This window comes from Vidua macroura, chromosome Z (assembly GCF_024509145.1).
Source record: "Vidua macroura isolate BioBank_ID:100142 chromosome Z, ASM2450914v1, whole genome shotgun sequence".
Classification (NCBI taxonomy): Eukaryota; Metazoa; Chordata; class Aves; order Passeriformes; family Viduidae; genus Vidua; species Vidua macroura.
In genome coordinates, this window is record NC_071611.1 from 11,854,351 (window position 1) to 11,877,160 (window position 22,810).

General features: G+C 36.5%; 1 protein-coding gene across 4 annotated transcripts in view; it reads right to left on the reverse strand.

Annotated features, from left to right (window-relative positions):
• The window catches only part of AOPEP (aminopeptidase O (putative)), a 196,385-nt gene that overhangs the window by 88,912 nt on the left and 84,663 nt on the right, over positions 1–22,810 (reverse strand). For all 4 annotated transcript variants that reach the window (XM_054004179.1, XM_054004177.1, XM_054004176.1 and 1 more), the window contains 3 exons: positions 22,640–22,747; positions 16,490–16,533; positions 10,341–10,401 (listed from right to left, as the gene is read on the reverse strand). In XM_054004179.1, coding sequence (XP_053860154.1) covers positions 10,341–10,401; positions 16,490–16,533; positions 22,640–22,747 — 213 coding nt within the window. The remainder of the gene's footprint in view (positions 1–10,340; positions 10,402–16,489; positions 16,534–22,639; positions 22,748–22,810) is intronic.

The following is a 22,810-nucleotide window of genomic DNA, read 5'->3' on the forward strand; positions in this document are numbered from 1 at the left end:
ATCAGCAATCATATGCAATGCAGAAGAAACCTACATCAAAACTTCTAAAATTACAAGACTAAACCATGCCTGAACTTGAAGAACTCTCTAATAAATTTCGGTATTTACTGACCTTTAATGATATATTTTTTTATATAAGTGATTTTCTTGAACTTTTTGAACTATTTTAGAAACTAAAATACACCCCTGTTGTGTCTCATTTTGCATATCTTAGGAGCAATTTATAGGAATGTGTGAGTAAATTACAAGGCCATTTTATGCCAATGACCTTCTTTAGGTCAACACTATCTATTTAAATAATAACTGACCTTAGAACTTTTTTATAGCTTGTTACAAACAAAATACCAAATTCTCTGTATACTATGATCTATCTAGAAGAACTTTCAGGTGGATAGTCCTTACCTAAAGCATTTTTCAAAGAGTCAAGAACATAAAGACAAAGACTCTCTTGATTTGTTTATCTTCATGATTCATATGACTTTTATGCATGCTGTAGTACCATACATATTGTTTAAGTACATTTTTATATTTTCCTAAATCCCTTCTTCTAAGAAAATGGGATGCAATGTTGTCAGTACAACAAATAATTTCATAAAACCTCAGCACTGGTGATTCATATTCAAAAACTTTCTTACTGTGCTTGTTATCATTACAGAAGACATGAAAAAATTTATATTGTTGACCTATACCCAATTACATTTTTAAGAACTTTCAAAAGATCATTTCATCTTCCAATCTGCAACCTTGCCAACGTAAAAAAAAAAAAGAAAAACAAACAAACCAATTTTCTTGAGGGGAAGTGCCTATTATTCAAAGTGTGATTTCCTTGTACAATAATAAGTACATATCTTAAGGTAGCTGCTATGCTTTCTTCAAATTATTTCTCAAATCGAATTCAACTCTCCGTTCAATCAGTTATATTTTCTGCACTTATAGTAAAACACATACAAGAATCTCTATCTTCAGATAAAAAAACAACCAAGGAGTAAGCCTCAAACTCTAATATTTATACAGCAACATTTTGTTTGTGGGACTAATATTTAACACCAGTTTTGAAACTAGTCTAACAGATTCACTACTGAACTCTATTAAGTACTGAAGAAAATTATACGCCTTTCCTATTTTTTCTCCAAATCATTTATGTTTGAATGAGATTTTTGTATTTAATAGATCATTCTCACTGCCAATACCTACTAATTTACTGTATCTCAACAAAAATGTGCATTTCACTTGTATACTTGATACCAAGTATATGGTAGATGTTGCCATCTACCAATATGTAATTATTATGTACATCCAGAAATATAATTGCAAGATAAGGCATAACTAACAAGAAATAGCAAGTGTCAACAATCCATAGCTTTAACTTACATTATGATCCAATAAGAATGATTTTAATGCAAGAAAAATGTTTGGGTACCCTCTGTAAAACCTGGGTGAACAAGTGCTAAAAATTCAAGAGTTTAGTAAGACCATTCTTTTAAAAAAAAATCAGTGTGGTTGGTTTGTTAGTTATTGACCATAACTGTTAAACCGTGAAGCATTTTGCTGTAGAGCTATCCCTTCACCGTACTTTTGTCTTATTAAAAGGAAACAGGAAATCTATAAAGCCTATAACTGGGGCAAAAGCCAGGGCCCTTCTTAACAACATGTTGCTTTAGCACAAATCATATTAACATCTGCTGTAACATCTTCCTAACATTTTTAAAACCACAGAAGTACTCTATTTGCATTGATTCAGAACCATTCAAAAATTACATTTCAGTTTGAATTTTTAAATAGTTTTGCTATGAGTTTCCTTTGCAATCCATTTCTTCTTCAAATAGGACAATCATGGAATCACATAATGGTGTGGATTGAAAAGGACCTTAAAGACTATATGGTCCTATAGTCACCTGCCATGGATAGAGGCACATTCCACTAGACCAGGTTGCTCAAATCAAAGAGTTAAACAAGAGTTTGTTACAAACAAAACCCGAAATACTATTAATAAATTAATATTCAGCACCAGAAGATTTCTTTTGACTATGTATTTCCATACATGTTGATGATTTACAAATAAGTCCATTAGTATATGGACATTAAACTACTGCTTTATCACAGCCACAAAAACTAGTGTGGACAGGAGAAAAGAACTGGCAAAAAAATAAATGGCAATATTTTTACTGCTGTAACGGCTGCAAGCTGTACTCCAGTGTTCATTCAAGATTGAATTTCTATGGCATTCTATGCTATAGAAAACATGGAATAGTAGTCTCACAAGATACACTAAAAGTTGGCAATTCCAACCTTAATCGGGAAATACTGTTTAAGGTGGAACAGTGGATGAGAAACTTTAATAGGAGGATGAAATAACAAAAGGGACTAGGAGAAGAATACAGCAGTGCTATCACCTCTTTCAATTTTTTGTAATTGTGAGCTGATATTTAGGGTGCTTATCCTAAAGCTGGAAGATTGACATAAGGAAAATCATACCTAAGCAACCTAATTGCTTTCTGTGATGGGACAACTACCTGGATGGATGAGGGAAGAGCAGTGGATGTTGCCTACCTGGACTTCAGCAAGGCTTTAGACACCATTGACCATAACAACCCACCACCAAGCTCAGGAAGTACAGACTACATGAGTGGGCAGTGAGGTGGACTAAGAACTGGGTGAATGGCAGATCCCAAAGGGTTGTGTTTGTTGTCACAGAGTGTAACTGGGGGCCTGCCACTAGGGGTGTTCCACAAGGGTCAACACTGGGCCCAGTGCTGTTCAACTTGTTCAGCAGTGACTCAGACAAGGGATAGAGGCCTCTTCAGCAGGTCATTGACAGCATAAAGCTGGGAGCAGTTGCCAACACCCCAGAGTGCTGTGCAGCCCTTCAGAAGGGCCTTGACAGGGTGGAGAGATGGGCAGAGATAAACCATCTGGTAGTCTGTAAAGGCAAATTCAGGATTTGAAAATTCAAGTGTTACTGCACCTGGGGAGGAATAAGCCCAGATGATCAACCTGCTGGAAAGTGGCTCTGCGGAGAAGGACCTGGGGGTCCTGATGGACAACAAGCTGGCCATGAGCCAGCAGTGTGTCCTGGTGGCCATGAAGGCCAATGGTGTCCTGGGCTCCATTAGTAAGAACATTGCCAGAAAGTCAGGGGAGGTGATCCTGCCCCTCTACTCAACCCAGGTGAGGCATATCTGGAGTGCTGTGTCGTTCTGGGCTCCTCAGTTCTGTCTCTCTTGTAGAGACATGGAGGTCCTGCAGTGGGTCCAGAGGAAGGCTAAGAAGGTGGTAGGGAACTGGAACATCTCACTTATGGGGAAAGGCTGAGGGAGCTGGTCCTGCTCAGCCTTGAGAAAAGATGACTGAGAGAGGACCTCTTCAATGCCTGTGAGTATCTGAAGGGAGGGTGCCAGGAGGATGGATCCAGGTCTCCTTGGTGGTGCCAAGCAATAGCAGAAGAGGCAATGGTCAGAAACTGATGCATGGGGAGTTCCACCTGAACACGAGGAAGAAATTTACTGTATAGGTGACCAAACACTGGAACAGGCTGCCCAGAAAGGTTGTGGAGTCTCCCTCATGGTAGATATTCAAGAACTATCTGAATGCAATCCTGTGGAATGTGCTCTAGGATGACCCTGCTTGAATAGGGAGGTTGGACCAGATGATCCCCTGTGGTCCCTTTCAACCTGAGTCATTATGTGATACTGAAACTTGTATGTTACAGTGTAGGATATATTGGAAACTAAAAATCATGAAGGAGGAGGCCAACCACTATTCTTATTTTCTTTTACCCCCTTTTTTTTTTTTTTGAATTGGAGAGTGAATATGGAGAAGATGATTTTCATTACACAAGATATCAGCTGAAATACACAGGCAAGAAAGAATCAGTATCAGAAATTTACATGTAAATAATAGCATGTGCCACTTCAAAAGCAAAAGGAAAAGTGATTTAAACTGTAATGAGTTAAATACATTTAGAAGTTCGTGCAATGCAGAGACTACCTAATGTTTATTGATCTACTTGTCAAACAGTGTACAACAGAGTTCAAAAAGGGGGAAAGACTTAAAGTTTATTTTAAGAAGGTTAATTACCTAGGGTAGAATAAAAAATCCAGGTAATAGTAACTGGGCAATATAAGACAAAGACAAGTTTGTGCAGAGCTGAGAAAATATTCCTAAAGAGGCATATAGCCTTTTAGCCTTAAATTCTAATTAAACACTGCACATACTGAAAGAAACAATAGAATTGTACTTAGGAAAGCAAATCATCATGAAGAGGTATGAAGTGGACGACAGTGATTTCATAGGTGTTTTCCAGTTAAACTGTATTTCCAGTAAAGCTATTTGGTTCTTCTGATTCTGCTCCTTGCCAGCTTAACTCATTGTCTAAAGTTAGTAGTATTAACTCTCTACTATTTGCACAGAATAAAAAGTTGCTATAATCCCCCAGTGAGCCACTGCTGATACAGAAGCACATATTGAAGGTTGCATGATTTGATATAAGGTATTTTCAACCATGCAATATGCTTCACCTTATTTAACACCACCATGACATGTCCCCAGGAAAAAAATCCTGATGAAAGCTTGTATTTGAGAAGTGCTTTCTCTTCATCTTTTATATCCCTTATTGTTTTGCGTGTGAGAAAACCCTGCTCAGCAAGCCTGAAAGCAACCATTGTGCAGTGGCACTCTTCCATGTAAGAAAGAATTGGCTAGGTTATAACCACATTTTCTTTTTCATAACATTAATCTTTAATGCTTTAGAAAATAACAAATTGAAAGTGTTAGGTGGTATGCAGAATTATTTTTTCATGGCAGCAAGCCAAATTCTGATTTTATTTATGACTTATTCTTGATTACTGCTGGTATATACCTGAGCCTGGAAATTAGCCCAGTATTTAGAAAAGACCAGAAAACTTTTCCAAGAGTGAAACAGTAGTAGAAACTGACAAATATTAAAGTTTCAGTAGTTTTAAGCTGCAAGTATAAAGGGGCATATGTCTATAGATATATATCTATATTATCTATAAATCTGCAATTCCCTGGACAGAGTTGGAGAGAAAGTTTGGAATGGCAAATGTAACAAAGCACAAGTAAAGGAGTAGAGGATCTTCAGTTAGACAGATGACATGACTTATGACCATAAAGAATACAACATGTAAAGTACATAAGATTCCTATACTGCAAGGAAGATGGTAAAATTGCTTTAGCAGTCTGGGAAGTGTAAAATATTTACCTTTATGCATCTTTTGCATACTTTTTTGTACCCTTACAGTGTCCTTAAGCTAGACACTGTTGTGAAGACAGTGAACTAAGGGGTGGGCAAAGAACTCTGGTTTTAATGACCCTTTGGTTACTGAATTTTAAAGAGTACGAGTTGCATACAGGAGATAGATTTGAATATAAACACAGAAGAGAATTCTTGAAATCACCTTTATAGCTACTGCTATAAATGAACCACTTGAGGTGAATTTTCTTTGTACTGATTAAACTGTCCAAAATCCACCAAAACATGGAAATAAAAACACAGAAACACCACAGCGAGTATAAAATACAAAAAATCTTGTATGAGAGAGATATAAAGGAATCACTTAAGTTGGGACTTAAGTACACCATGATGCACATTTCCCAATTCCATTACAAAGTATAGTCTCTCTAGTAAGGAGGTTTCCTCTACAAATGCAGTGAAGTCTTAGTATTTGTAATCTAAAAAGTCAAGTAATTTCTCATAGTAGGGGCTGCAGTATTAAGTGTCATGCTATAAGACTCCAGAACCAGTATAACAAGGGTTATAAGCAGAAAGGTGTTGGATATTGTATGTAAAGTGCAGGATGCTGCTTCTATGCCTTTGGGACATCTTTGAAGCAGATACCCAACAGCTGCTTTTCATTTGCTCCAGTACTAAAAGAAGGTAGTCAGTTGTAGTGAGTACCTCATCCTGCTCACACTGAATGACTGGTTCTGTTGTATAACTGTGCCCAAAGGAGCTGACAGAAACCTTCCTATGAGCACACCCTAGTCCACTCACCTAGTAAACTATTATGAGAGATACTAAATTCTGTGCCATTCCTGGACTGCTATTTATAATGCAGTTCATGTGCATGTAATTTATAATGTAGTTCATCTACATATAAGTTTTGTTTTTATGTGCCTTCATACAGATTCATCAAATTAGCCAGGTTATTAGTTTGCTGAAATAATCTAAATACTTTTAAAGATCCTGTAAATCGCACAAGTAGATTGTCGGAGTCCAGGACATCCCTCTGGCTGCCTTGGCTGTCTCGAGACCCTGGCAGGGGTCTCGGAGACCCTGACATGAAGGCAAAAATATCTGTGGCTTCGATTTTAGCCCGTGGAAAAAGCTGTCAATTTTGTATGAGAAATTACAAGCCACAAGGGTTTGAGTAATGTGATATTTATATTAACACAGGATGGAAAAGTAGAATTTTGGGGTTTTTAGAATGTGATTCAGGAGGTCAAGATGGAAGAATTCGGGCGTGTCCTGGCATTCTTTTCCTCCTTCTTGTCCTCCATGTCTTGGTGTGATGGTGACACTTTTCTATTGGTTTAAGGCAGAGATTCACAGTCTAACATAGATTATAGGAATTGGTAATAAATTGTAAACATGCACACGTAGTTTTGAGTTTATAAGGTGGGAGCCACCCGAGGCTCAGGGAGAGAGTGCCATGGCCTCCTTGCTAGCCAGAGCTCAGCGGGTCAGAGAAAGAATGTTTAGATAAGAAGAAATAAACAACCTTGAAAGCACAACTGGACGCATTCCAGGCTCCTTCTTTGGCTGCGTCGGGCTAGGAAGCAAAGACTCTTTATGATCTCGGGGTCTCCCTGACCTTCTGAACCCCGAGAAATCGACAGTAGATCTACAGTATTTACAGTTCTGTAGTCAGTAATCATATTCATACTTACACTATAGCTATAACATATTGAGAGCTACTAAGCAACCTCTACAGTCTGGATTTCAGGAGTAAAGGTTCCTCTAATCATTTAATAAAGCACAAAGGAAATAAGGTTTCCTATTCACTGAATGACAACTCCAGTTCTTTCAATAAAGTGGAAGTTGGTTCCAATAAGATCCTGGCAAGTGATGAAGACAAGTATAAATGATCTTTTAAAAGGGCAAAAAAGAGGACCCTGGGAACTACTAACTTGTCAGCATCATCTCTGTGACTGGGAAGATCATGGGGGACAGGGAGGTGATTTGAGACACCAAGCAGGACCTCACCAAGGGCAAGCCCTGCCTGACCAACTCAATGGCCTTCTCTGGCTCCACCAGTGGACAAGGGAAGGGCTAGATGTCATTTATCTGGACTTCTGAAAAGCCTTTGACACAACATCCTTCTCTCTAAATTAGAGGGGGAGGGAATTGATGGGTGGACTATTAGAAGGATAAGAAAGTGATTGGCCCATTGCATCTAGAGGGTAGTGGTCATCGCCTCAAAGTCCCAACAGACATCAGTGACAAGTGGGGTCCCCCAGGAGTCTGTATTAGACCCTGTGTTATTTAATATCTTCATTAATGACATAGACATATGGATCAAGCCCACCCTCAGCAAATTTGTGGATGACACCCAGCAGAGTGGCGCTGTTGACACACCTAAAAGATGGGATGCCATCCAGAGGGACCTGGACAAGCTCAAGAACTGTGTCCATGTGAATCTTCTGAGGTTTAACAAGATCAAGTACAAGGTTGGGGAAACCCCTAGCACCAGCTCAGGCTGGGGGATGAACAGATGGAGAGAAACCCTGCCCAGAAGGACTTGGAGGCACTGGTGGGTGAGAGGCTGGAATGACCCAGCCATGGGCACTTGTAGTCCAGAAAGCCAAATGTGTCCTGGGCGCGGATGCCACTGCATCCAAAGCAGTGTGGGAAGCACGGCCAGGGAGGGAATTCTGTCCATCTGCTCTGCTCTGGTGAGAGCCCACCTGGAACCCTGCATCCAGCTCTGGGGTCCCAGCACAGGAAGGATAACAACCTGTTGGAGTGCTGATCCAGAGGAGGGTCTCCAAGATGATTAGAGGGATGGAGCACCTCTCCTGTGAAGAAAGGCCGGGAGAGTTGGGTTTGTTCAGCCTGGAAAAGAGAAAGGTGACCTAATTGCAACCTTCCAGAACCTGAAGGGAGCCTACAAGGAAAATGGAAAAAGACATTTTTTAGTGTATGTAGTAATAGGACAAGGGGGAATGGAATCAAACTGAGACAGTAGGTTTAGGTCAGATATGAGGAGGAAGTTCTTTACTGTGACAGTGGTGAGGCACTGGAACAGGTTTGCCAGAAAATCTGTGTATGCTCCATCCCTGGAAGTTTTCAAGGCTAGGCTGGATGGGGCTTTGAGCAACCTGGTCTAGTGGAAGGTGTCCCTGTCTGTGGCAGGGGGCTTGGAACTAGATGAACTTCAATGTCCCTTTCAACCAAAAGCATTTACAATTTTACGACCAACAATATTATTGGGGGGTGGAGGTGGGGAGAGCGAGAGAGAGAGCGAGAGAGAGAGAGAGAGAGAGAGAGAGAGAGAGGTCAGCATCAGCATGCTGATCCTCAGAAGTAAAATACTAAATTAGCAAATTTCCTGTTGACATTTTTTACACAGAACAGCCAAATTACCAGGGAAATCTCTGTATTCTTAAAAAAAATTAAAACTACTTACAAACCTGCTGGGTGTGGAAATACTTTTGATACTTGTTTTGTTTACACAAGAAGCATATACTTGCAGGGTATAACGAAACTACTCACTATTCATTCTGAACAACCTGCGGTACTCAGGAAAACAGAGTTTAGTTTGCATATTAGTCAAAACCCTTTCCAATTCTTTAGTCTGCTCTTATCTTTCTAATTTGTGATTTTAAGTTCATTGTCAGACATTAATAAATATCCTCAAAAAGATGTGTAGATAAAATGCAAGAAAATGCTTACATTTCAGGAGCCAGCTCAGCCTCTTACAGTTGAGCTCTATACAACATCAATCTCCCCCATATACTTGAATCACCTGTTTGACAATGTGTACCATTTTTTTACCAAAAACAAAACGTTGGTTGAACATGGAGTTAGAATCAAGGTCCTCTTATAGGAAATGACTGAGCATCAAAATGCATGATGATACTATCTCTTCCTTTCGTCCCTTCTAATTAAAGGTAATTTTATTTTCAATAACTTTCCAACAAAAAACAAACTCTGCCTTGATTTTACAGCACATTCAAATAGTCTCAAAGCATTTTGATCTCAGGGTATATCTTTCCCAAAAGCCTTCTACAGCATACAGGGATAAGTGGACACGCACATCTCTCAAACTATCAAGGGAGGAGCTCAACCAAAGTGTCTGGGTACAGATCAGGTTCTCTGAGCACTGCCAGACCTCTCCAGTTATTTTATCAATTCTACCTGCAAACATGCTCACTCAGTCATGCTGCATAAGCATCTGCACTTTTGCACATGGAAACCAGAATTTAACATTCTCACTTTTAAAAGGTTTTTTTTTGTTTGTTTGTTTGTTTGTTTTTTGGGTTTTTTTTTGGTTTTTTTTGGGTTTTTTTGTTTTTGTTTTTGTTTTGTTTTTTTGTTTTGTTTTTTTTTTTTAATACTAATGCAAGTGAAAACAAATTCAAGCGCTAGGCAGAATAAATCACATGCAACCTAGGGGATGCCTGCTTAGGGGAAATCAGTTAGAAACTGAGTCCCGAGCATATGCTAAAAAATTACTTTGCATAAAATTGGGTATTACGAAGATTAATGTACAGATATCATTTGTTATCTCATCCCAGTTTTGGTCCAAAATGAATAATCAGAATTTCACATAGCACAGACACAATTAAGCATTTTCAGTTCATAGAATTTAAAATATTAAAAAAACCTTTTATCATTAAAAGCAGAAAACAAAGCTCAGTCTCAATGCTGGAACACCAATAATAGATATTATCTATGCAGCAGATTTATAAACAAGTCACAAGTTATCAAAGTACAAACAATTTAACATTTAATTATTGCTGTCAGTAATGCTTTCAAGTAAGTCATATTCCAACAACTGTGAACAACGCTCCTTACATTTAGTAGACTCCATGATTATACTGTAAAATATACTTTCATATGACCACAATATTTATTTATAGGATAAATTTTGTAAGATTTGCCCTTTGGCAAGTTTGTTGAGACCATTGTAGAAGAAAAAACCTGTAATTGGTAAAAGCTCAAGCCATACGAAGCTGTGGAAAGCAGTCATCATCAAAACTATTTATTTAATATCATAAATATCTTTCCTGAAGATCAAGTAGTGATTTTAAAATCATATAATGTAATGAGAAAATCAAGATTCCAGAAAAACTGTGACCTGGTGTTTTGTATTTACCTTTGGTATTCCAGAAGTATCCAGCCAGTTCTGGAAGATACTTTCTACTGTTAACTCAGACCTTAAAAAAAAAAAAAAAAACAACAACTTAGAATATATGAAAAAAAATGCCATTTTTTTCATGTGAAAAATAATCCTTTAACAGCTAGGCAAACCCTCTAAATTCAAGTATTGGTTGTACTAAAGTGGTACAACATTCTTCATTTTTTTAATGAATAAAAACATCAGAGGTCATATGAGCAAATTAAAGGTAGATCAGGTTTTGTGTACTTAAAACTCAAATAATAAATTTAGTGCTGATAAGGATTGACAGAGAAAGTGTTATGTAGTAAGCTACATTTATGAAACATGTAAAGTATGAACAGGTGCTCTGCTTCTTGTTACATGGATAAACTTTGGGGTTTTAAAAAGCACTGATGGATATTAATTATCAAAGTTACTAAATGTCTGATATACTTTAGTTTTGTCCTTTCTTCACTTTCTTTATATCCTGATTCACTCTGAAATCATAGAATAGTCTGGAGTTTCAACAAAAGGAAATAGTTCGTCATGATGAAGCTGTGTGAGACTGAAATAATTACACAGATAAGTATTTGTAAATTCAGAAACTATATCTGCACTTTTACTTTTGTAAAAAGTTAGGTTAGCTATTGTGGTATTTACTTCAACTCTGGTGTAAGACTTCCCAACTTGCAGGGAAACCAAATAAAAATAAACAAATAAAATAAAAAAAAAATTAAAATTTTCACACATGCAAGTATTGAAAAAAGGAAGTTGAATAAGCCCTCAATGAATATAAATATTTTGAGAATCAGAACATATGTGTATGGTCCTGTTCATGGTAATGCCTTGGCAAGATTCATTCCAATGCTTGCAGTTACTTTCACATATGTAATGTAGACTCAACCAACAAAGCATTCATGAAAAGAACAGCCATTTCCAAGCTCTGAATCAGGAAGGCAAACAATCCAATAAACAATTTAAACTGATCATAAGATTTAAATAATCAGCAGTCAAGAAGGAGCATTTCTACATAGCCAGGATTCTGAATTTTCAGGAAAATACCATTGTGTGTGTTAGATCACTATATAAATCAGTTTTCTACAGAAAACTGAACATATATGTGATGCTTATGTAGTGTACTACATTAAAATAAAAGACTAAACTTCTAGACTTGTTCCTCGTTATTTGTGCAAACTTACTAAATTTAGAACATTTGACTGCTAATCCCTCAGACTATAATTATCTTCATTTTACCACTATTCTCTAAAAAATTGGTGTCTAGCCTTCAGTCAGACTAGCTGAGTCCCTTGACTGGGAATAGTGATTAAGAGAAATATTTCCAGTCAGTGAATTTACTTTCCCCAGAAGAAGATGGTCTTGATTTCTTATTTCTGTCTGTCTTATTTTCTTACTAAAAAAGGTACATACAGAGCTAGCTTAAAACCAGATACCAAAATAGGCAAAGGTAGATCATTTGGACCACACCATTTATTCTGTCTCAAGAAGAATAAGCAGGATAAAAAAATTTGTTATTTGTTATTGTATGAATTAAACCCAATACAGCTTAGTGTTCCAATATTGAAGCAGAGCTAGGAGCTGGGAAAAATTCTCTTAGTTGCACATTTAATTTGTCTTACCAAGGCATAAAAACAGCCTCACCATGTCAGCCAATACTTTTCTCCCCCATCCCCAGAAACTAAACCTATAGTGTGAGAAAAAAATCTCTGCAAAATAACCTATGTTATATTTGCTATGTAGAACCATTTAATATACCCTCTATTCCATTTCAAAAACTGGCTTTGAAATGAGCTTATGACACTGAGGGGAATCACACTGTTCTGACACCACACTAATTCAGGCAGAAAACACTGCAAAGTTTCTCGGTCTCTCCTAAAACTTGCCATTTTTCTCAAGAGCAAAACCAGTAACACTGCTTTTTCTCTGCCTGCAGCGCCCAAAGTTTCAGAAAAACATCTGTCATACGACCATATACAATCTTTGTTTGTACTTGCACACAAGTACTTTGTTTAATTCCAAATTAGGATATTCTTGTTGGCACCTATCAAAAAAGCAACTTGTTTAAGAGGCATTCACGATTTTTTTAAAAATACATTAGTAATGATCAGACTATTGCAAAGACCTATTCTGAATCTCTTAACTGTCAGTACTGAAGAACTATGAAGATGTTGGAAATGCTTCTGCTAAATTGTTTGACTTAGAAATAACCCCCAAAAATTTATCACAAACAAACTGCCATCTCAAAACAAATGTCCTAGAGAAAGAACAGAGAGCCTGATATTTGTAGAGGCTGCAGTTCAGCAAGGGCATTTACCACCTGCTTACGTTGCAGTTAAGCATCTGTAAGGACTTAAATCTGGTGTTTGTGTGAATTTCTGAATGGCCTTCTGGTTAAGGTATTGGACAGTGGGATCTGTATTGAGTTGACTAGCACTAACTCTTACAAGACCAAGTTTCTTCAATTGCTTTCTACAACAGTTCCCTACTGTAAAATGAGAATGTGATTACATCCATTATCTCATCATTTGTCTATTTGTTTAGATGATAAGCCAAATCAGCCTACGAATTATCAAACATGACACACAGAGTTCAGATTCAGCATTTTAAAACAAAGTCTGTAAAATACTAACATTAATGATAATTTGAAAATTGGCATTATAAAAGATGGCTGTACATGAAGTTTTCACTGCACAAGGCTCCAAGGTACTCTGCAAACTTTAACATAAACCCACTTAATGCCTAAATCAAGGATAAAAAACATCAAAGTGTGCAACTTCTTTTTTAGGTAAAGGAAGATAGAAAAGTCTGCCATATCCAACTGAAAATATACAAACAAGCATATCTGCTTCATCATACATTTATACACATCAGTAATTTTCAAAGTAAGCTATTCCAGCTAAATATGGAGGCATAATTAGAGCAAATCAAAACACAATGATGAGGGATTCTGTCAACTAGACATACCTTCCTACAGATAAATTATCTTTGGATTTTATCCAGCATATATATTTTGGCGTATTAAAAAAAAAAAAAAAAAGAGGAATCAAAACCACTGGGAATAATTTTTCACAATTATTTGCTTCAGTTGTTAGATGCCTACCAGCCATTTGTCTCATTCAAAATCACCACATTCACAACAATGTGCATGTGAATCAAAGAAAGCAAATGTGAAAGGAAGAGATACACCTATATAGCTGAGTAATTTGAAATTGAAGCATTATTTTAGTACTTAATTTACTATTTGTGAAGACATCCAAACAATGTGGTTGGTGAACTTGGGTTATTAACAGTACAAATAGCAGAACTATAACACATGCCTTCCTTTGTCCATAATGTAATATTAAAACCATAGCTTACTAGTAGATTTGCTTGCTTTATTGAATGAAATTAAATAAAAAATACCAGCAGAAAACCCCTATGAGCAGAACCGACCTGCTCAAAAATATTTTGCAGTCATAAAATAGCCGCACATGCAGCAACTCTGATTTATCTAACACCCGTGAAACCCTCTGTTACAAGGGTAAACACTGATTCTTTGCACAGCTCACATGTTGGGCAGATGTGGAAAGGATCAACTTACAGCAAAGACTATGGGTATAAGCCTTGGGGAGAATATAGCCACTGGAGTTCTATCAAATCTAGTGCATTCTGATGTACAGACACATAAGAAGGGGCTTCTTGGTGTTTCGGTTGTTTGGTTTGGTTTGTTTCAAGGTAGTGAAGTTTCAAATTATGAGAGTAAATAAAATGCCTTGATGGCATAAAATAAAAAGTAAATAAAACTGCTCTGTGGGAAGTATTGTAGATTTTCCACAGAAAGGCAGAGATAACGTGAGACTCTAGCCAGTGCACGCAATATTTTAAAAGGCTTTCGAAACAGAGAAGGATAATGATCAATATTTATTTGTCATTCTTTCCATTAGTCCTTCACTCAGACAATCAATCAGTCTTAAAGGGAAGTTAAGATATTATAAAGGACCAGAAGGTACTGCTCAGCTTAACTGATGTCAGTATTCAGCTGCAGCCCAGAAATGGAAGGCTCCTGCCTCACAGCATGGATTCCTGCAGCTAACATGCCATTATAATTGAGTCAGAGCAGGAAGTGAAGTAGCCCTATAAAGTAGGCATAGAACTGTCCTCCTCCAAGTACAGAAGGCAGCAAAAAACAATAAAAAGTTACATCTGGATCATGGAGCTAGTCATCACTTGGAATGTAGTAAAAAAATCTCCTTTGAATAAAAACTAAAGGAGTTAAGTACTTGGAGGTAAGAATCTTTTAGATCCAATCTCTGTATCCAATAGTAGAACGCTAAAGTTACATTACTACAGTGTAATAACTACAGAAAATTTCCACACTGTTTCATGATAGTTTTTTGCCCATGTTCATCCTGTTCTCATTACAAATGTCATTCTCATTACAAAAGTCTCCCATAAGCCAAGTTATATTTCTAGCTACATAGTTTGCCCCTGTTGCCACAGCTGAGGGCAAGATTTGGTTTGATTACCTACTACAAGTGTCTCTTTATTTCTTTTAAATACATCACAAACTACAGTGTATTAGAGTGTTTAATATTTGTCAAGTTTGAATTATGTAGTTTAAACAGTTTAAATTTTTCTTAGCAGAAGTGCACAAGCCTGAGAGGTTTTATGTGCTACACAGTATTTTTGCTCTAATATTGAAATACATTTCATTGCTACATCAAACTTTGTGCAAAAAAGCACTCATCAGCAGATGATCTCTAAAAATACTTGATTGTTATCTTTCTTCCCTTTTACCTCGGGTGAGTATTTCTGTACTGGCCACAGAATGTATTCAAGAATGAAAAAAACATCCTCCCAGCAGATAAGAAATAAAGGCCTTCTGTATATCAAGATTCCTTGCATTGCTGCTGATATCTGCCAAGTTATTGTGGCAACAGATAGTTCAGATATACTGTATATATGACTATAAAATGAATTACCATATATCTGAAATTTCTTTCATACATTCTGGAATGTGATGCATCAGAAATTGAGTCACACTTCTTTTGCATTAGTCTCATTGAAAGTTTAGGTATATTTTTAGACAGAAAAAGGGATACTTATGCAACAACATTTTGCAGTGGGTTTACAGTTCAGAGAAACACAAGTGAAAAATAAAAGGAAGGAAAACAATTTTTTTTTTTGAACATGCCAATGTATAATCATACCATTAAAAAAACCACTTTCACTTTCACATAATATACCTCATTATATTTGGGCTAGAAACTATATTGAATCATACATAGAGAGTATTATCCACTACATCACTGGAGAATGTAAAAGCACCCAAACAAACCTGAGATGCCACAAAACATATTTTCTCAATGGTAACTAGCTTCTCTGTTCCTCAGCTATCAAGAACAGAAGTGTATCACTAAAAAACTCAATACATTTGACCTCTATGAAGATAATCTTTTTTTTTTTAACTCCAAAGCACTCACCCAGAGTTACGAACATTTTTGCAATCCTGGCCTTCAACATTGTATTTTTCAAGTGAATATTTTTAAAAACTGTAACATGTAAAGCTCCTCTACAAAAGACTCTTGATTTGTAGCACAATCTAGAATAGCACAGAACAACCCAAAATTTAAGCCTCAAAGTGCTACTAAACACTATCATCTTCAATCAGTCACAGTCATACACAGGAGTATTTTGAAGGACATGACAGGAAATTAACACTCAATTTACAATAATGTTTTCCATTTTTCCTCATGCAGCATAATCTATGCCTGAGAGGGGATGGTACCAGACTCTGTGAAAAAAATCCATCTTCTCTGGTATCCCAGATTCACAACAAAGTTCTGGCATCCTTGCTCTAGGGCACCATGTGCCAAAAGTAGCTGGCAGGAGAATCACAGGTTAGTTTGAGCAGGCAGCTATGCCTGGCACTTCAGATTGCATGGTGAACACACGACATCATCTCTGACCTGATACACAAGTTAAAGGCACTGTTTGGGGAGAGCATGGTATAGGATAACCACAAGTCTCATAATTTTTTGTGTATATATGTAATGGGAATCTTCAGGCTAGCACTATTTCTGGCTAGCACATATTAAAATCTTATTTCTACATATTTCTTTGGTTTTTCTAGCCCAGTCCTTACTTACTGTTTTTGTTTTGGAATGTCTTCCAACAGCATGCTAAGAAAATCCTGGAAAACAAACAGAGGAGCACAGTTAGTATGTTTATGAAGCCATAACCCTGTGTCTTCACTGCTAGTGAGAGATTAAAGACTACAAATAACAGAATGATAAGAAAAAGTTTATATATCCACTATAGTGATATAATGACAACATAATGTATATTGTTATTTGTACAATATATATTATATTGTCAGTTTTCCAACTCATTCAAGCAAGGAGTGGCAACATTGAAAGAAAATGGGCTTGAAAAGCCTCCTGACTATTTTAACACAATTCCACATTCCTACTTTTATTTTATCTATAATAGTACACACAAACTTTTTATATTTAAAACTGTTAAAGGCTGCAGATTTACATACAAAAGTTAAGAAACACCAAATTTATGGTGTTTATGCTCTCCTCACTGTGCTTATGTTACCACGTTGTTCTTAATTACTTTTTCTTCCTTAGTGCATGTGCCTGATTAGACCACATCTAGTCCTCATTCCGTGACAAAATTTGCAATATTGCTGATAACCACATCACCTGAGGAGTAAATTCTTCAAATAAAAGGTAGTTAGAATTTCTTTAATGGTTTTACAAAGACAATGCAATGCCAATGGAAGAGCATTACTATCATCCTCACTTATACCAGTATGATATGCCCTCTTAAGAAAGTTACACCTGATATCACAAAAAGGTTCTCTGGCACCCTGTGTTCTACACAACTTAATTTTAATGACAATCACTTTGACAGAATACACTCCTTTGAACAATCACATAATAAGAGGATTTATTAATATGAATTATTCATTTATATGCTGTTTCATAAAACCAATGCATCTGCTTTATTAATACTAATCTTTGTGGAAACAAGTTTCATAGGCTAATAATGTTCCTCACTTCAGTATACAAGTACAGGCTGACTGTACTGTACAACAATTGCAAATCGTTGTTCTCAAAGGTCTTGAAGAATGTTTCCTAAAAGGCAGAAATCTTTTATTTATGGACCATGCCATAATAGTCAACAAAAGATACTGTTTCTCTGTATGAGTATGGCATTGTTAGGGAATCAAAATATGACTGATTGCAAATTGAAACTACTGGTAACAGTTAAGCCTTCCTTCTTTAGATTATAAGTGAGACTCAGGCTGCTTGCAGTGGCTTATAACAAAAAGTAAACTACATAGTGCTGGGCTCTGTTGCTGTGGCAAGAATGCCATCATTAACTATGACAGGAGTAATTTTGTCCTAGTCACAGTGTATTGCAGACATCATGATGATGATGTGTGAAATCCCTTTATTTCATACAACTACTTGTAGTTTTGCTGTATGTGAACATTACATTATTCTGTATATAAACAGAGAACTACTGTCTCCTCCCACTTGTGGAAGTTTTGCTGGAGATACACAGTAAGCTTACATGCAAATAAAGAATATGGTATAAGAAAGATCATAGTTAGAGTTATTTCAAAAGTGTGTGAATAGTAAACCTGAAGTGGTTATCCTTCACACTATTTGCACTGTGTATACATTAATGCAGCTAGATTCCCTAGTTAGATTCTATGAACTTTTCATAATCAATCACACAGTGGATGGTTTTATAAGCTGTATACTATACTATGACATTAAGCATCTCCTTTGTTTTCCAAACACCAAGAAAAAGGTACTGTCATTCTACACACCTTCTTAAAATTAGGATTAATCTATCATATCTTATTTTAACTGCTCATATTTCAATGCTCCAAAACAGAGTAGGAAAGCAAATTACCACTTACCCCATATTAGCATGGCTTTTAACACTTGCCTATAATCAAGTCTGCATGATGCATCTTATTATAGGTCTGACTTTTCAGCTGTTTATAATTTTGTCATTTTAACCATTTGTAGTGAAATTTTACACTCAGACTACTTTTTCTTCCTCCACAGATGAAATGGTTCAGAATTGTCCAGGAGAAAAGTCAGAGGATAATGTGGGGGGTTTTAAGATTTGATGCCATTTCTTTAAGATGCTTTAATTATTTTACACTTTGAAGCAAAGACTTGTGGATGACTATGGTAATCATAACTAAATTCTGGATCAGACCATAAAGCAAATTATAGTTTGGGGTTTTTTTGGTTTTGTTGCAAGTAATTCAATGAAGGTATAAAAAATATATGAGTTACAAACTACATGCTATCACAGTAGTGCAATATTAACTGATTAAATAATATCACTTTTATATATATTCCTGTTGTTCTTACCTGGCTAGAGACCCCAAGGCTAGAAAACAACTTTTCTCTATATAAAGAAACTGTTATTCTGCAGTTTGTGGAATTCTATTGACATTTGGCCAAGCTGAAAAAAACGCTGAAAAAATGAATTCAACACATTTACTAAGGATCTGCTAGCCCCTCATAATTAAATTCCCTGGTGACTCTCATCCACTCTCACCATAGTCCTGACTGAAGCCAATAACTTTAATCACTGCTTTAACACTGGGCTTCTGCTGGACAGATCAAATCTGGATACAGACTGTGAATTTGACATCAAGGAGAAATTTTATTTGCTCTGTTAATAGATGTACTGTATCTGAGTTAAAAGAAAGAAGAGCCAGGAGACCCAAAAAGTGAGAAGTAGGTTGAAAGAAGTAACTGGAAATGAAGGCTACTTAAAGCATTAACTAGATACATGTGGTGTTTAGAAGACCTTTTATTTCATACCAAAAGATGTTTTATTACTACTCCAACTTTTGTCTTGAGCAATGGCCAGCAAGTTTCTACCCGTGAACTGTTTTGGAGCATCAGGCAAGTACCTCTCCCTGATCACACATATTGATATCAAAAAAGAACACAATATTAAAAGACAAATACGGTCTTCATATTAAAACCTCAAATCCAGACATTTCAAGTACTCTATAACCAATAGATACTTTTGTTTAAATTCTCTGACTGAAATATAATGGGGTGGATAAAACAGTGGAGATGTCATAACTGAAAGTGACACATCCAAATGGACATTCACTTGGCAACCAATAAACTTCGACTACACTTGCATCCAGATCCTTGAAGGAATAACCCACTCAAAGTTAAGCTATTCCTAAAAAATATGCAGTTTGTAAATAACATAACTAAGTGGCAAATATTAATTTGTCCCTTCTGGGTGGGAAAAATAAATAATGAGCACCCTTCTAGTTTTCTGTTTATTTGGAATTACTTCCCTAGACATTCTTCTGGCTTTTGGTGACAATCCCAGACTGCACCTCCAAAAAGACAACTTCCTGTCTAGAGCAAGCAGGACTCCCCCACTGTATGTTTTATTATCAGGACAGAATTATTAGCCAGACAGCTTAACAGTGTAAGCCCCAGGTGATGGAACCTCTATCTTTAGTCAGAAGTCAATTTGTTGCCCATTATAACAGACAGGACCATACGAAAATCAAAGTCCACAAACAATTCAGTTTCCAAGGTATTTTTATTTCAAGATTAAATGGAACAACAGCTTTAACTCTGTTAGGAGTACCAGCAATTTGCACTTCTTTCTTTTGATATAGTCAAAACACTCTAGTCATTATTTTAAAAGTTCACTCAAAGCAATTAGTAAGTTAATTCTCTCATAAAAAGAAAAATGGAATTTTTTTTTTAATCCATTTCAAAGATTCCATATTTGCATTACTCATCTGTTGCTAACTCAACTAAAATAAAGCTAGTATTAAAAATCTACTAAGCATGCAAGCAAAATGAAGGAAAAAGGCAAACTGATTAATGTTTCACATCTGAAGTAATTTCCTTGCACCTGCAGCTCCCGTCTGGGAAAATTACTAAAACACTGCTTAAAACAAGACTAGTATTCATAACATGGGCAATTTTTCACTGTTTTATTTTCCCTCATTCCCACAGTTCCTAAACCTGGGAACTTTTACAGTTATTCTGGACAAGGTGAAAGTATAGCACCATAATATTTAAACTTGCCAGTTGCACCTCTATTTATTTTTAATCTTTCATTCATTTAAACACTGACATAACGTTTGTTCAAGAAGGATCTTGAATAAGAAACTTTGTACCAAGTTGACTTCATTGCTTCTGCTTTTACAACTCCTGCTGTGATTCCTTATCTACCTATACCAGACCCTAACAAAAACCACAATGTTAAAGATTTCTTACAAAGACAGAAAATATATTTTAATTGGATATTGGCCTATCACGTTTGCATTTTTCAGTGACCAAAAACCAGTATTACATTAAAATTCTCTTCCCAATAATTTCACTAGGAGCTGGATTTAGGCTGATGGTAGACACAGTAAAAGCACAAAAGCGAACAATAGAAGTTTTGATGTATAACACTCTTTCTCCACCATATCAGGTGGTATTTCTAAAAGAAGAAAAGCACCTTTCTTTTTCTTTACATATATTAAGCACATAGGTATGCACATATTGCACATATCCAAATAAAAAGTAGCCCAAAGTAACAGAAGTTTAACTTTTGCTCCAATAATTTAATAACAAAACAGTGAGCAGTTTTTTTATCCAATAACCAAAATGGATGTTTCTGGGTGTAGTATTTAATCTTAGGAGACTGGAGTATGTAAGCTACAAATTGACACTTCATAGCTAGACAAAGGGAGAATTCTCTAGTGTATGTGCTAGCTAGCTACCATGACTAGTAGTACAGTCTGCTGAACATTTTGCAGCATTCAAACAGACTCTAACAAAACTCACCCCACATCAACTAGGAGGAACAAGCTAACATTTTCTTACCAAAATCTGGGCACCTTTCTTACCACCAGCTTAAAACGCCGGGCTTCTTCTTCTTGTTAGCAATCTTATGACTTCTGTTATTTTCAAAATTCTTCCAGCTATGTAATAGTAAGGCATCATTTTTATGATTTTGAACACCTTAATGTAGACAAGGCTCACACAGTCATTGGCATTTTCCACACTATGCCAAATATAACTGCTTACGCTCTCAATAACATGATACAGAAAACAGCTGCATCAGTGTTAACTCCCTTAACACCCCAAACATTCCTCCACAGGGCAGAAATGCTGAGTTAAGAGCTACTGCTCCTAACTTCTGGGTGACTTGACATACAAAAGAAATCACAAGTTTTAAGATAGCTGGGCATACATCTCACCCCATAAGAGTGAGATTCTAAACAGTATGCATGCAAGGAAAAAATCACTGTGGCTGGAAGAAACAGCAAGTGTTAGACTTAGGTTACACAAAATCAGAGGCCCTTACTCAGTGTTTCAAGGAGACATTTATCACTGTCCTGAATATCCTCAAATATTTCAACCATAAGACAGCTTCAGCAAAGCAGGTGGTTTCAGAAAGTCACTCACAGGTCTTCTCTTCTCTTTTCCGTCGCCCCTCCCTGTCATCACACTGCTCTTCTAGCAATGCTAAATATTTGTTGTGTTGTGGGTTTTGTTCCAGGCATGTTTTTTACCATGATGAGTTCAGTGACCTGGTTCATAGACACCCCCATGAATGGTTGTTTTCACAGCATTCTGAAGCAAGAACATGCACTGCCTTTTGTGCAAGCTGGATTCATCACCAGTGATAGGATTCCTAGAACTTTGGGCTTAAAGAGCTATGTAATTTTCTAAATCAAAACAAAACTAGAGCCAGTAGTTACATTACTTTTACAGAAAGACCTAGCAGGAGGTAAATTTCTACTTATAATCCTACTTGGCTTTGTCCTTATAGGAAATAGGGTGAAATTAGAAGCATGGAATGAAATAGCATGTAAAGAGAAAGAAAATAAATTCAGAAGTATAATTTCTTCTCTTTCAGAAACAGAGAGGAATCAGGGAGAAGACAACCAAAAACCATGAGCTAAAGATCACAGGCAATAATTCCAGTATGGTATATGACCATATCTTTGAGAGCATCAGTACCTATGAACATTGGCCTTCTGAAGTATCATGTTAAAAAAAATCCCTAATTGTTTATATTATTTCATACTAGCAGGGTGTCATTCAGTGTCACCATGAAAAAAATGTTCTGCCCTCTACCAGGTGGGAATTTTACCTATTTTGCGAAATTACAATAGCCTCTCCCCTTACATCACAACCAGAAGTGATGATTTAGGTGGCCAATCCAAACATTTGGATTTCCTCACCCAAAGGTGAGGAGCAAACCAAGGACAATACCTGAGAAAGGACGAGCTGCCCATGGAACTTAATGACAAATTTCCGTAAAGATGCAAGGTATAAGACCTCTCCTATCGTCCTTGCCAGAGATCGTAAAAGAAAATAACCCTGCAAAAAATTAAGGCAGAAGCTATGAATTTTCTGATATCTAGAAGACTGAAGTCTTTATGA